This window comes from Rhipicephalus microplus, chromosome 2, assembly GCF_043290135.1.
Source record: "Rhipicephalus microplus isolate Deutch F79 chromosome 2, USDA_Rmic, whole genome shotgun sequence".
In the NCBI taxonomy this organism is placed as follows: Eukaryota; Metazoa; Arthropoda; class Arachnida; order Ixodida; family Ixodidae; genus Rhipicephalus; species Rhipicephalus microplus.
The window spans coordinates 21,313,670-21,329,948 of record NC_134701.1 but is presented as its reverse complement, the minus strand read 5'-3'; the positions used below and the strand labels follow the sequence as shown (position 1 = coordinate 21,329,948).

General features: G+C 46.4%; 1 protein-coding gene across 6 annotated transcripts in view; it reads left to right on the top strand.

The window, feature by feature from the left end:
- Window positions 1-16,279, top strand: part of LOC119169183 (pseudouridine-5'-phosphate glycosidase) — a 2,087,124-nt gene that overhangs the window by 195,065 nt on the left and 1,875,780 nt on the right. For all 6 annotated transcript variants that reach the window (XM_037420298.2, XM_075886270.1, XM_075886274.1 and 3 more), the window contains 2 exons: window positions 9,253-9,364; window positions 13,815-13,921. In XM_037420298.2, the coding sequence (XP_037276195.2) occupies window positions 9,253-9,364; window positions 13,815-13,921 (219 nt within the window). The remainder of the gene's footprint in view (window positions 1-9,252; window positions 9,365-13,814; window positions 13,922-16,279) is intronic.

Below are 16,279 nucleotides of genomic sequence, written 5' to 3'. Positions count from 1 at the left end.
AATAAATGAGGAATGCATGTGACTGCTGTAAACATGATAATCATGACATGTGTCATGAACGAACAAGACTTCACAACACGCTCATGTTCACTCACGGCCGTTTTGTTAGCTTCAAATAAATGAAATTCGGTATAACAAGACGTGAATGGACGACGAAAATAAATGGCACATCAAAACATGATAATCTTGATATTCGTGTCACGCAAAACATGAATACATGCTACGCTCACAGCACGCTCGAGGGTGTTTTACTAGCTTGACATATGCGAAATTCGGTATTACGTCACGTGAATGGACGATGAATACAAATGCGTGGTGCAAACATTCTAATCTTGTCACGAAAGTCATGTACGGAATAACTTACTTCCACCTTGTAACGTTGTGCTGATCTCAGAGTGACATATGAACCTTTCACATTTGTGTTTCGCATATTGTCGCAGTTCACAAAGTGCGGAAGCCTTTACTATAATGATCAGAAGGACGCTGTTCTTTCAGAGACACCAAAGGTGGACTCGGCCTGAATGACTGGTTCTTCTTCTTTTTCTCGTGATGCCCCTCTCGTGCGAACCAGTCGTCATCTTCACCGACGTCAGCGCATAGCGGGGCACAAATTCTCAACTCAAATGAATATGAGAGTGCGCTTTGGAGTTGCAGCGTGGCGTATTCACGAAGGTCACCGCATCCGCTGTTGCTAACACAAATATTGAGTCTTCTGCAGTGCAGTTACAGTTCGCGCTGTTTCAATGGAAGGGGAGTGGGTTGTTGACGATCTTTATTTAGTAGGCACCAGTGGTTCCGCAAGCACGAGCGGCGTTCTAGAAGTCGTCGCGTTGTGTGTGTAATGCACATGGTGCACCGCGTCTCTGCGATATTTGCTTAGATACTTCGGGCGCCTCAGCGACATGTAGTCAATAGATACAATGGTCATTTATTAGGTTCGAGTTAACAATTTAACACTGGTGCCTCACCTGGAAAGAAGAAATCTGTTTGGCCGTTTGTTTTTTCTTCACAGGCGGAACCATCCAACCGTACTTCTACCGTATGTGACTGGCACTTGGACTTTTTGGGCCTCAGTACGCAGCTTCCCTATATTGTCGCTAGGTGACGCATAAGTTGCTGGAGTCGCGAATAGGGATGCGACATTACCCTCCCCTTCGAGAGAGCATCGTCTCGATGCTCACCAAGTAGCAGTCTGGAAGATACAGCTTCATGCGCACGACGTAGTCTCAGGCAGAGGCTAACGGCATCTTGAGGAAAATGTACCAATAGCAACGGCCTCGTAGGTGACGTCGCTGAGGTGGCACACTACTTCATACATTCCGAAGTATCGGCGCAGAAGTTTCTTTGGCATACGTCGCCGTCGCACAGGTGACTGAACCCCGGCTTTTTCCCCAGGTGTATAAGCTACAAACCTTTGATGGAGATAATTCGTACATTCCCAATCAGCTAGCGCCACAACACAGAATTTTTCGGAAGCCGCACGATGGAGATGGTAGGTTGGCGCGGGTGCGTCGTATATTTCGCATATGGCGAAAAACGAGCTAAAAGCAATCGCATGTGTAGCGTTTATATCTCCTAAATTTCTCCTGTTTCGCTGCGTCCATGTCACTCGACTACTTTGAACGATCGTTTTGCAGCTAAGCTGGCGCGAGAAACCATACATTTTGCCTTAAACGCACGTCTGGCGTTCTGTTTACACCAGCGCCACCGCTGTCGCTCTTAATTCTCGCATATCTACAGAGTTTACAAAACATTACCAGCGTTAAACGCTGCCTATTTTTCGACAATATATCTCTGTGTTTAGCGCTTATTCTCCAGCCGCCTTATTCTCCAGAACCGCATGTTTTGGGAAGCATCACTCTTAACCCGTCATATTGCCTCGCTGCGGTGGTCTAATGGCTAAGTTACTCGGCTGCTGACCCGCAGGTTGCGGGACCGAATCACGGCTGTGGTGGCTGCATTCCCGATGGAGGCGGAAGTGTTGTAGGCCCATGTGCGCAGATTTGGGTGCGCGTTAAAGAACCTCAGATGGTCGAAATTTCCAGAGTCTTCCACTGAGGCGTCTCTCATAATCATATTGTTACGCTTAGTAATGTATTTATTACGCTGAGGCGTAGTGGTATACTTTAAGGGGTCATGCACCCGAGGCCTATCTCACTAGCCGAACGTCCTCTTCTCTAATCTGCCTGTTCCCCGCTACCCACCGGCTCATACCCAAATCACATATGCAGTATCATTTCCCTCCTCGCAGACGAAGCCCACCGGGCAAGTTAAAGAGTCTCTCTGGAAATATAGCGCTTCAAACGTGCTTTGTGGACTAGTTCAGTCTTTGCAGATTGTCGGCCATTTGAATGAAGACGTGCTACGCAGTAAGTTACATCGCTTAAGTTGTCTAAAACAACATAAGGTCCCGCATAGTGTGCCAGCAATTTTTCACACAACCCACGTTTTCTATTTGGCGTCCACAGCAACACGTGGTCTCCGCGATTATACGTCACGTGTTGACGTTGACGGTCAAAACGTGTCTTCGAGCGATCTTGCGTAGCGAGAGTGCGCAGGTAAGCAAGATGTCGGGCTTCTTCTGCACGGCAAACGATCTCGGATATACCGGAATCATGGTGGTTCATAAACGGGAAGACGATATCTAGGGTATGACGAGGTGGCCGAGCATACAGAAGAAAAAATGGACTGTAGCTGGTAGTCTCATGCTGTGCGGTGTTAAATGCGTAAGTGATAAAAGGTAGCACGTCATCCCAGTTCTTGTGATCTGCTGCGACATACATAGAAAGCATGTTCGTGAGAGTCCTATTCGTTCCGTCAGGCCGTTTGTTTGGGGATGATACGGCGTAGAGTGCCGAAAGCTTGAAGCACATAGACGAAGCATCTTTTCTACGACGTCTGCAGTGAATTGTCGCCCACGATCACTGATAACAATTTCAGGAGGTCCATGTCGTAGAACCACAAAACGCAGCGTGAATAAACACACGTCAGCTGCAGTTGCCGATGGTATAGCAGCTGTCTCGCAGTACCGTGTTAAGTGATCGGTACATACGACTATCCAGCGATTGCCATTAGAAGACCTCGGAAAGGGCCCTAGAAGGTCAATCCCAACCTGCGCGAATGGAGTTTTAGGGGGTGGAATAGGATGAAGTCGCCCTGGAGGAGCACTGGTAGGGCGCTTGCGGCGTTGACACTAGTTGCAAGTAGAGACGTACTGTTCCGTCGTCTGGCGCATTTTCGGCCAGTAAAATCTTTCTTGAAGCCGGCAAAGAGTTTTCGCTGAGCCTAGATGGCTGGACGTTGGGTCATCATGCATAGCCTGCAAGACGGAAACGCGAAGGCTCTTTGGAACCACGAGAAGATATCGTAAGCCGGTTGTAGCATAGTTCTTTTTGTACACAAGTCCGTCGCGCATGCAGAAGCGAGTTGCCGATTGTCTTGACTCGGTAGGAAGGAGCTCCTGTATGGTGTGGTCCCTTTGCTGTTCAATCTTAAAGGCATTGGTATCAGGAAATGGCAGGTCCAATGGCGCGATGTAGGTGTCGAAGTTGCCCGCGTCGCAGTCCATCGATGGAAGCGGTAGTCGCGAAAGACAATCTGCATCAGCATGACGAAGACAGCTTTTATGGGAAACCGTAAAGTCGTATTCCTGCAGACGGAGTGTCCAGCGCGCTAGTCGACCAGATGGGTCACACAGATTGACCAGCCAGCAGAGCGAATGATGATCTGTCATGATGGTGAAGGGGCGTCCATACAGGTAGGACCGGAAGCGCTGCACCGCGAAGACTACAGCGAGGCATTCTTGCTCTGTGACAGTATAGTGACGCTCGGACTTACTTAGAGAGCGACTTGCATACGCGACGACATGTTCTCTGGTATCCAAGCGTTGAACCAACACAGCGGCTTCACCGACACCGCTAGCGTCTATGTGAAGTTCTGTGGGAGCCAGAGGATCGAAGTGTCGAAGACTCGGATAGGATGTTAAAAGGAACTTCAACTCAGAAAAAGTGAACGTACATTCCGAAGTCCAGTCAAATGGCACGCCTTTCTGAAGCAGGCACGTGAGTGGGTGCGCGATATTGGCAAATTCAGGAATGAATCGACGGAAGTACGAGCAGAGGCCCAAAAAGCTGCGTAGTTCTTCCGCTGGCTGAGGTTGCTTGAACGCCTCCACTGCAGCCGTTTTCGCGGGATCCAGCCGTATGCCTTCTTTGTTCCCCAAGTGTCCAAGGACAAGTATTTGGCGCTCTCTGAAACGACATTTCTTTGAGTTGAGCACCAAGCGTGCTTTGCTTAGGCAGTTCAGCACGAGGTCGAGGCGTGTGTTGTGCTCACAGAAAGTGCGCCCAAAACTCACAACATCGTCTAGATAACACTTGCATACTTCCCACTTAAAACCACGCAGAATGTTGTCCATGAAGCGCTCGAAAGTTGCAGGCGCATTGCATAGTCCTAATAGCATCACATTAAATTCGAAAAGTCTATCTGGTGTTACAAATGCCGTTTTCTTTTTATCTTTCTCGTGCATTGGAATCTGCCAATACCCTGACCTCAAATCAACAGACGAAAAGTAGGAGGCTGACGAAAGACAGTCTATAGCATCGTCAATACGTGGTAGTGGGTACACGTCCTTTTTGTGATGGCGCTGAGACGACGGTAGTCAACGCAAAATCGCCATGTTCCATCTTTCTTCTTGACCAATATTACGGGAGTGGCCCACGGACTGCATGATTCCTGAATCACATTCTTCTTTAGCATCTCGCCAACCTGTTCATTTATCACTGCGCGTTCCGAAGGCGATACGCGGTATGGCTTTTCTCGAAGAGGTCTATGGTATGCCATATCTATGCGGTGCTTTACACGAGAAGCAGGGAATGACAGTGGAGCCTGTAGCTGTGCGAAATCGAAAAGACCAGCATGTTTGCGCAAAATATTCGCCAGGTTATTACGCTCGTTGGTGCTAAGAGACTTGTCAATCATTGCCATTATGGAGGTGTCCCTGCAGTGCAAATGATTGGAATCAGTCTTATCCGGAGAATCACTGCTCTATGCAAGGATGGCAAGGGTGAAACCTGATGTTGACGGATCTTAGCAAGTTGTAGACCCTCTGGCAGTACCGAAGGTTCATTGGAGTTGTTGATCAACCACAAACCAGTATGCCCTTGCACAACCGACAATGTACACAAGGGTATTACAACATTATTCTTTATGCAGCTGAGGTGAATGGGCTCTACGGTGGCATCAAATGTCGTCTCGGTTGCAGGGAAACTGACAACAGGAACACACTTGGCAGACATGAGTGGGACAGTTGTGTCCATGGACATGCAAAGGGTGCTTTCTATACAGGGCGGGCTACCCATAAACGCTTCCGGAACATTTGAATCTACTGTAATCTCTCCTTTGCGGCAATCAACAGTGGCACCACAAAGATTCAGGGAATCAAGTCCTAGAATTACATCATGCGTTGAATGAAAGAGAACAGCAAAATCAGCGATAAAATTCTGGCCACCCAAACTAACCGTCACTGAGTAAACGCCAACAGGTTGTAAGACATCTCTGCTCACTCCACGAAATGTATCAGCACGGTCCCAACGGAACATAACCTTTCGTCCAAGAAAGTGTTTGAATGCTACACTCATCACTGATATGGTTGCACCTGTGTCCACTAAGGCCATTGTTGAGACACCGTCGATTAGCACACGAACCTTTTTTCCAAACATGCAAATTAAATGAGGAATTTCTGCGGAAATCGAAGACTGTCCAGCGACCTCACCTTCGACAGTCGCGCTGACTAGTTTTCCGGTGGTGGCGAAGGGTAGCGGCGCCTAGGAGACAGCGACCGATTGGAGCGACGGGCTGGCGGGGGTGTCAGACTGCGGTGAGAGGCCGGAGAACGGTGTCGCAGCGGCCTTGGTATCTCATGGGACGCGCTTCCAGGGGATGTTGGTGTTCGTGCAAAGCCAGACAGGTGGGATCTCGGTGAGCGGTCGTACCTTGCCGGCTGCCGGTAGCTGCAGTACCTGGCAATGTGGCCTTCGACGCCACAGTTGTAGCAGACGGGCAGGGGTCGTTCGCCGAACTACGGCTGAGAGCGCTCCGCTGTGTAAGGTCGCCTACCCGAACGGAGTGGAGCAGCTTGCTGAACAGGAACTGCCCGCCTTTGTGGAGCGGGGCCGGTACGAAGGCGTCGGTCATACTGCTGGTCAGGCGCGAATGAGTCTCAGCGTGGCCAGGAATTTCCAGCTTCGCTAAAGTCCGTCGCACATACCGATGGTGGCAGAGGAGGGAACGGCGCCGGGTAGTAGGATGAAAAGGTAGGCGGATGATGGAAGGTGTCGTCGGCCAGTGTGTCTTGTCGCTGTAGCTCCTCGCGCACTATTGCCCTGATAGTACCGGCAAGGTCAGCAGGCGGGCTTGCGTCGACGCTGGCGACCGTTGTGACATTTGCCAGCCTACCAAATTTCGGGGCAATACGACGTTGGATGGTGGATACGGAAGTGAGGTCTTCCCTGCCTATCAAAAAATTGTAGACGTCCTCTGCTATACCCTTCAGAAGGTGTCCGACCATGTCCTCTTCAGACATATACGGGTCTAAGATCTTGCAGAGCATCACAATCTCCTCTATGTAGGTGGTACGCGTTTCTCCAGGAGTCTGGGCTCTTTGAGCCAACGCGCGTTCCGCGCTTTTCTTTTTCTAATCAGAGTCTCCGAAGCATTTCTTGAGTTCTTCGGCGAAACGATCCCACGCTGTTAAAGAATCTTCGTGGTTTTGGTACCACATCAAGGCGGTTTCCGTGAGAAACAGCGCGACAATTCCCAGTTGGTCGGTGGGATTCCAGCCGTTGTACCGGCTCACCCTTTTGTAATGGGTCAGCCATGCATCCAAATCTTCCCCTGCTCTTCCCGCGAACAAGCGGGGTTCCATATAGCGATACCGAGGTGCAGCCGCCACTGACCTTTGCGTGGTTGAGGAGCCGTGACCTTCACTCTCGGTCATGATGGTTGTTGTCGGTGGCAGACCAGCAAGACGACGGCACCAGCGAAGTTCAAACAGCTGTGGCTCCGTGGTTCGTCGATGTGCTGTAACCAGCACCTCCACCACTCTGTTACGTTTAGTAATGTATTTATTATGCTGAGGCGTACTGGTAGACTTCAAGGGGTCATGCACCGGAGGCCTATCTCACTAGCCGAACGTCCTCTTCTCTAATCTGCCTGTTTCTCGCTACCCACCGGCTCATACCCGAATCACATATGCAGTAACAATATAGTGGTTTTGGGACGCTAAACACCACATATAAATCAAAGCCGCCATATTGAAACTCTCTTCGCTCCACCTACAGGTGCTGGAAAGTCTGAATACCGATGGGCGTTGCGTTCTTGTTGGCTGGTTAAAGGTCGCTGCTTTTAGATTTCCCGTCGTGAGTTCGGCGACCGAACTCAGGCGACGTCGGAAAAACTCCGGAGGCTTGGGGAAGAAAACCCAGCTGACGATGGTGAGCGCATGCACAGGCTAGAGGAGCTTTGTTGCCGGCCGGCCGAGTCGTCGTCAAAGGAGGCACGGCTTTCATCAAAATGGTGGCGAGTAGTTACCAGGTACGCGAAATAACGATGAATATTGTTGCTCACAATAGTAGCACAAAGGGCTGCGATTGGCGGTGCACAATATATCGGTCTTTAGCAGGGGGCAGAGGTCCGTTGTGTCCAGGCTGTGATAGGACGTGGTTGGTTGTACTGTGGAAACGGCGCGGACAACGGACAATTAACAACGTCCACATAGCTGTATGCTTTCGGCTGGTATGATAGTTCAATTAGACAACGAGCAACGAACAGCGTCGGCATCGCAGTATGCTGCTGGCTGGTAGGACACTACCAGCCAGCGGCATGCAGCGACGCCAGATGCTCGGGGGAAGCGGCTCGGTGGAAGCTAAGGAGGCTCGGGTGGAAGCAGTCTCGGTAGAAGCGATTGTCTGTCGGAGTTCGTGGCGCACCACTTCAGCGATGGAGGCAACTGTGACCTCCGGTTTCGGTGGTAGTTGCGATGCATTGTCATGTGTGCCCTGCGTTCTCTTTGGTGATCTCCTCACGTACAATCTGCCGAATCAGTTGCTGTAGGCAGCTCTCATCAGACGAAGTTGTCGTAGCGGCAGCACCTACAGATGCGTTGCTCATGAGGCAATTGTATTGCTGGTACCACTGGTGCAAGGCGCGCTTGAACCGTGGCCCCCTAATATACATGTCCACTGTAGTCGGAGAAATGCGCACAAGGCCAGCGAACAGGTGTTCCTTGGTGCCGCGCATGAGATGGCTGAGTTTTTTTAGCTTCGAAAATGTTGAGGTCCACGCGGCGAAACAAACGCACAATGTCTTCCGCAAACATCATGAATCCATCATTTGGCTGTTGCATGCGCGATTCGAAAAATGGCGCTGCGTGTTTTTACTTCAGTCTGGGCTTCCGAAGGTATCAATTTTCCGACGGCGAAACTCGTCTCACGTCAAAGTTTTCTCGCTGTTTATAAACCACATCCTAGCGTTGTCTTCAAGCGCTAAGTATACGTTGAATAGATTCTCGCCGTCAGAGATCCAGTGGTTGGACCTTTCTACCTGATTAAACTGCTCTAGCTAGCCTGTCTTCCGCACCGTCGTTTCCGTGATCATAAAAAAGCGCAAGAATCCAAAGGTTCTAGAGTGTTACCTGTGTTGGGTTGCTTGATGAGGCCATCTCTTGAACAGGAGTGTCTGTTGACAGAGGTAATCTTTGTAAGGGGCGGAATTAGGGGCCCAGACCTTGAAGGCTACGGCTTGGGTGGTGTACCGAAGCTTCTACGCGTGAGTGCTTAGCGGGGCTGGCACTAGGGCTGCTCACAGGACTGGCAATCATGAGGCAACGGTACCCAGCACTTCCACCAGTGTCGCAGTTCATAAATTAGGGGGCTCTATTGTATTGAACAGAAGGACGCTGTTCTCTCAGTGACATCAAAAGTGTACTCGGTCGAAATAAATGCTTCTTCGTCTGTTTCTCGTGGTGCACCTCTCAAGCGGATCAGTCGTCGTCTTCACCGACGCAAGCGCATAGCTGGGCACAAATAAGGACGCGGCTATGTCATCGATTACGACTGTACGTGGGATCTGCAAAATTTTTTGGCTTGCATATTTCTCTTTTATTTACATTGATCGAGGTACTACAGATCTTGCAAACAAATTTCAGTAAGAACATGCAGCAACTGGGGTTTGTTGCTTATTGCGCACTTGCAGGGCCTCTCCGGGGGAACCACAGTGTCGGCAACCATGGTCGCGTGCAACCGGGCTGGAATACAACTGTTTGCTACAGGAGGCATCGGTGGAGTGCACAGGGGTGGAGAGTTCAGTAAGTATCGTCCCTCTATGACAGCGACGCATCATTTCTATAGTGTTGGCTGGGGACAAGCAGTAATGCTTATTTGTAGAAGCAATAAAAGCATGCTTTTGACCAGTCGAATGTATAAATAACTGTACTCATGCATGCTAGCGTTGTGCATTACAAATGACACGTAAAAATTATTATCTCTTATACTTATTTCCTGAAAAAAGCGCATCTTTTATTAATTCGCGCCACCGTAGGTCGCAGCAGAGCTGGTGGTCCGCTAAGCATTACCACTTGGACAGCAAACAGCGATTAAATTTCTCTACAGACGTAGCCAAGAGGTGAGGTACAACGAATCATTGGAATTCAAGCAAGACCGTTGTTTCAGCTTTTCTTGCTAACCATCTGTACCGACAGCTCCGGCCGTGTTGGAGTGCATGCCGGTTTATGCCCATGGCGATAACTTTCTACATAACACGTACGACAAACATCGAGCATGGTCGCTCTGCTGTAATAGGTTTATTATGTTGTATCCTTCATTTCGAAAGAGTCGGTGTGGATAGCGAATTAATGTTAAACCTTCGCGTAAAGGTTTGCACCGTGTCTGTCAGACAACATACTTTTGCTTTGGAATACAGTGTATCATCATTATCAGCCAGACTAGGTCTACAGCAGGACAAAGGTCGGTCCCATGTTCCGTCAGTCAGTTCGGTCATTTGCTTCCTGCTGCCGCATCACACCCGCAAACGTATTAATCTCATCTGCCCACCTTTCTGTCTCCCCCTAATCCACTTGCCCTGCGATTCCAATCTGTTACCCTTAATGACCAGTGGTTATCCTGCCTGCACGGTACACGCCCAATCCACTTTTATTTATTCTTTGTGAATTCAACTATGATATTCTTAACCCTGGTTTTTTTTCCTGATCCACTCCGCTCTCTTCTTGTATCTTAAGGTTACACCTATCATTTTCCTTTCCATCGCTCACTGCGTCATCCTTAATTTAAGCTTAACCCTCTTTGTAAGCCTCCAAGTATCTGCTCCGCAGGTAAGTACTGGCAAGATGCAGCTGTTATATACATTCCTATCGAGAGATAGTGGCAATATACCACTCATGACTTGAGTATGTTTGCCGAATGTACTCCATCCCATTCTTATCCTTCTAGTAACTTTATTCTCATGGTTCGGCTCCACGGTTATTACCTGTTGTAAGTAGACGTGGTCTTTTACAAATTCAAGTGCACTATTACCTATCTGAAAGCGCTCTTCTCTTCCGAGATTGTTGTACATTATTTCAGTTTTCTGCAGAATAATTTTAATATCTACGTTTCTACTCTCCTTGTCTAACTTCGTAATCATGAGTTGCAATTTGTTGCGGAGTTACTAAGCATTTAATTATCATCGGCGAAACACAGGTTACAAAGGTACTCTTATTAACTCTCAATTCTAATTCTTCTCATTCTAGGCCTCTGAAAACCTACTGTAAGCATGCAATAAATAACACTGTGAAGATGGTATTACCCTGTCTTGTATCCTTTTTGATTGGTATTCTATCACTTTAAGAAGCACCATGGTGGCTGTTGATCCTCTGTATATTTCTTCTAGGATGTTTATATATGGTTTGTCGACACCCTGATTCCGCAGTATCTCCATGACTGCTGATATTTCTACTATATCTAATGCCTTCTCGTAATTAATGAAGTCTAGTACAGCATCATTCACTGTTAAAGGGAACTCTCCAACGAGCACCTGTCGTTGATTCACATTGGTTGATATGTGGGGTTTAACGTCCCAAAACCACCATATGATTATGAGAGAGGCCGTAGTGAAGGGCTCTAAAAATTTCTACCACCTGGGGTTCCTTAACGTGCACCCAAATCGGAGCACATAAGCGTGCAGCATTCTCGCCTCCATCGAAAATGCAACCGCCACAGCCGGGATTTGATCCCGCGACCTGCGGGTCAGCAGCCGAGTATCTTAGCCACTAAACCACCATGGCGGGGCAGCACCTGCCGTATTGCGGGCCTGATAACTGCAAGTATACGTAGAAACTTTGTTCGCTCATGACACTAGTCTATAAAAAGGAGTCGGTGAAGTGAAACAGCAGTATTTTTATGCAAATCTAAGTCACTATGCTTCTGCCAGAGAGTAAGATCCGGACATGGTGCCCACAAAAGTCATCCCTTAAACTTTGAACCCCTCTGTACAGTGATTGGCTGTACTATGAGCATTTCTCTATTACCTCATTGATAGTATTGTTGAGTAGCCTGCTTGAAATCCTGCTTGTTCCTTTGGTTGATCGAATTCTAATTTTGCCTTAATTCTGTCAGTAATTATTTTTGTAAATAGCTTTTATACGACGGAGAGCAAGCTTATTGGCCTGTAGTTCTTCAAGCCCTTGTCATTTCCTTTCTTGTGCATTAGGATGATGCATACATTCTTCCAAGATTCTGGTACTTTTCCCGTCAGCAGACACTCCATAATTATGGCGACTACTTTAACTAACACAATGTGTCCCCCATCTTTCAGCAGATTTGATGTTATCTGATCATCACCAGCATCTTCGCCTCTTCACGTTCCCTTCAAGGCTTTTCTGACTTAACTGTCATTACTGGTGGGATGCCATAAGGCTTACTGCTATTTTTTACATTAAGGTCGGGGTTGTTCAAGCTACTGTTCACATCTCTATAAAAGTCTTCCACTTTTCTTGTCTATCCTATCCATATTGGTAGTTACTTTTTCTTGTTTGTACCTCACTGCATACAACTAACTTTTGTGTATCCTAAGTTTTCTTTTCACCGCTTTGACGCTTCCTTCGTTCTATGGAGCGTGTTCCACTCTTTTCATTTTATACCTTCTTACGACGGATACCTTACGCTTATAATTCAACTTCGTAAGCTCAGCCAATTCTCTTTTGCTTATTGTATTCGAGGCTTTTGTGCTTTGACGTTCCTAATTAGGTTCTTCGCCTCCTGGGACAGCTTGCAAGTGTCCTGTCTAACTACTGCACCTCCCATTTTCACTGCACAGTCTTTGCGATGGTGCAGCAATGGCGTTGTGCCTAGGGTATCAGCCTCACGTGCAAGATGTCCGTAGTTCAAATCGCGGTGCTACCAAGTTTTCGACTGGATTTAAAAAAAAATTCGTGTGGTGATGGAACTGCAGTAAGAGGACTGGGGTACGGCCTCACCGGTGACCTCCACCGGTAAAGCACTCCCTCACCAGAGAAGGAGTGACCACTCTGGTGCAGTACCTCGCAATTAACTCCCACATACATACATCAATTAACTGACAGCCCTCAGTTCCCAGCCGCAGCGAAGCAACTGACCACGGTGGCGGTCAGATCTGGAACGCAGCAGAGGGTGCTAAGAATCTCTGGGTCAGGATAGGCCTCTATTGGAAGCTGAACTTGGCGACATTTAACGCTAGAACATTATCTAGTGAGACAAGTCTAGCTATAGTATTCGAGGTGCTAGAGGGTGTTAAAGGGGATGTAATGGTGCTCAGTGAGTTTAGGAGGACAGATGAGGCCTAATGCAGTGCTAAAAAATGGACACGTCCTTTGCTATTGTGGCTTGAACGACCGAATAAAAGTGAGCGTGGCGCTCCTGATCCACATAAATGTAGCTGTAAACATGGAGTAATACTATAGCAACAATGAAAATGTGGTAGGTATCGTAAATAAACTAAATAAAATATACAAGATGAAGGTGGTACTGGCTTACGCGTCTACATCAAGCTACGATGAAGTGCTAGTTAAAAGCGTATAAGAGCACTTGAAATCTGCAATCAGTAAGGTAAAAACACAGCATACTATACTGATGGGAGGCATCAATGCAAAGGTAGGAAAGAATCAGGCTGGAGATCAGGCAGTAGGAGATAATGGCATCGCTACTATAAATGCCAGAGGGCATGCACTAGTAGAATTCGCAGACAGCAGTAGTTAACGGATCTTGAATACCCTCTACTGAAAACGAGTTAATCGTAAGTGGACAAGAAAGAGCCCTAATGGCGACAGTGAGAACGAAATTGGCTTTCTATTGAGTGCACACCAAGGCATTGTGCAGGTTGTGGAAGTGCTTTGCAAGGTACAATGCAGTAATCATAGAATGGTATGGTTTCGAATTCGTATAGACTGGAAGAAGGAACGACAGAAACAAATATGAAAGAAGCCAATAATGGGCTAGCACTGAGAGGGAACGTGCAGGAATTCAGAGCCTCTCTTTTACACAGGTACTTGGCTCTTATCGAGAAAACGATTGACGCAGTGATTAATATACTCACGAGTAACGGTGTATTATCGGGTGTTATATGCACAGAATTTGAGTGTTTACTCTCCTAATTATCTTGAGAGCAATTTTTCGTTCGAACAAATGCGCACGCTGCCAAATATATATAATGCTGCAAGAACTTTCAGGACTGAGTGAAGTTGTACTGTTCTCAAAATAGGTAACATTTTTTTTCATAACACCCAGGTTTGGACATAAGTCCGGACGTCATGGAACTTGGTCGCAGTCCTGTCACTGTAGTGTCGTCCGGAATCAAGTCAATCCTGGACATAGGCCGCACGCTCGAAGTCCTGGTAGGGATCTTTTCACATCGTTTTGTTGCGAGAGTGAAATGGTTTATGCAGGATTCCTGTTATACATAGCCTTGGGCTAACAAAAAACCAAAGACTAGAAATGTGGTTGGCAATTAATTGGAATGAAAGAAATATGTTGTGTTGTCATGTGGTGCGCGTTAGGGTATTCTTCATATTGCCTTTATTTATTTATTCTTTTAAGATCAATCGTCCATTCTCACTTTTAAATATAGTGGCCGTTACATTGCATTCTTCTTGATTCTTAATATCTACCTCTCTCATTTTAGCTCGTTTGAGTTTTGCCTTGGGGTATCGTCACGTTGTGAAGCAAATTTTAAAACGACCAATTCAACCCTCCCGATGTATAGATGCTCGATTAATCTTTTTCGGCTTCTAAAGATAACCTCTGAAACATGAAATACCACGTAACTACATTCATGCGCTACAGTATTGCGGTAAACTAGCTTTTATAACAAAGCGCAGAAAAGGCCAAAAAAGAAAAGTATGCGACCAACATAAGAGCTGGTGTTTTTCTTGCTTGTCCCTGCTTATATCCGCGCTACGCTAGAAGATAGCTCACGATGAACTAAGAGAGTCATGGCATGTACACGATGTGAATGATGATAAGTGGGTGAAGCAGTAACATCGTTTGGGTTCACCGTAAAGCATCCATGACATTGACCACTCGCGCATGTTAATGTGTGCCAAGTGGTGTACGGATATATAAAATGTTTATTGGTCTTAACTGGTATGGTGTGTGGAGTTCTCAATTTCATTATGCCTTCATTATTACTGCTTTGTGGTATTGTATCTAGCCTAAAGTTGACAGAAAGGAAGTCTAGGCATGGTCCCCTGGTGGTTGTTGCTTGTTTCCTATCATGTTCTCTGAGACGTGGTATACTGAAAACAGTGACAGATTGGTGTCGAATAGTTATGCAGACTTTTTTACAAATAGAATAACTCAAGAGGGTTGGGTGGCCATGCATGTTAAGGGTACCATGCAGCAGTTTTCATGTGCAACAGCCAACTATGAAACGGTGTACACAACATCTGATAGCGCTTTATTATTGGCTGTATAGCATCATTCTTCTGGAAACGTCAGCAATTTCTTAGCATACCTTGAAAAAGTACTTGACTATGCAGCTTTGAACAGCTATAACTTTCTTCTTGGCGGTGACATGAACGCTAATGTGCTTGACCCCAGTTATCACATGAATTCTCCTTCGTGTTAAGTACCTTTGGTTTTTGTAGTGTTATCAACACGCCCACCTGTGTATGTGTGCGTAGCCATTCTGCTCTTGACAATTTCATTAGTAGTGTGGACACGTAAGTCAATGTTGCCGGTACTGTTAGTGGTGGGATTCTTGACCACTGTATGGTTTTTATCGTGAACTCATTCTTTACAAGTAAGAATGAACAGCGTAAATCAACCATATAATACAGGCCTATATCGAGTAAAAATATCAATTCATTTCGCGCAAGCGGGATGAATGCCGACTAGTCTTCAATCTATTCCAAGAATGATGCTTCAGAAGCCTATAATCAGTTCCTGTCTACCTTTCGTCGCATTTACCACATATCCTTTCCATACAAAACGATAACGTTGAAAAGTAAGATCGGTTATTAAGGAAATTTTTAGGTATTTAGGAAATAGGAAGTTTTTGAAATAGTTTAGGAAGTTTTTAGTGATTTAGAAAATAAAAAAACAAGTTATTTAGGAAATTTCAGCGCTCACACGAATTCTAGGACCTTGCAACATTCAATAAATACAGAAACAAATTAAACAAAAATCTATGAAAAGCTAAGGAAGCTAAGGATTCCTATTATCACCTGTTTGGTGATGCCCAAAAGAAACCAGATATGCAAAATTATAAAGAGTGTGCTCAATCCAAAAAGTCTCAACTTTCCTGAGTTGTAAATCACTTTGAACAATAACAAAATTTCTGGCAGTCCCTTGCCCGAACGACTCAACCAGTATTTAACAAACGTGAAACCTGCCACTCCCTTGGCCACCACTCTGGTCCGTACAGACGCGGAGATCATAGATAAGTGCCCACAAACTCTATCTTTAGAGTCAACAGATAATTCAGAAGTTTGCCGAACAACTTACAGACTAAAAAATAGCAAAGCAATTGATATCGATGGGCTCCAAGTTAGTCCTGTAAAATAAGTGATTGGTATTATTGCACCCCACTTAACAAACATATTTAATTCGGCCTTATAATGTGGTAATACCATAGTGCAGTGAAAATAGCCAAAGCTTTGGTCATATTTAGAGTTGGGTATGAAAACGACTTGGGCAATTACGAATCAATCTCGAAACTGTGAATATTTTCTGAGGGTTTTGAAAAATTATTT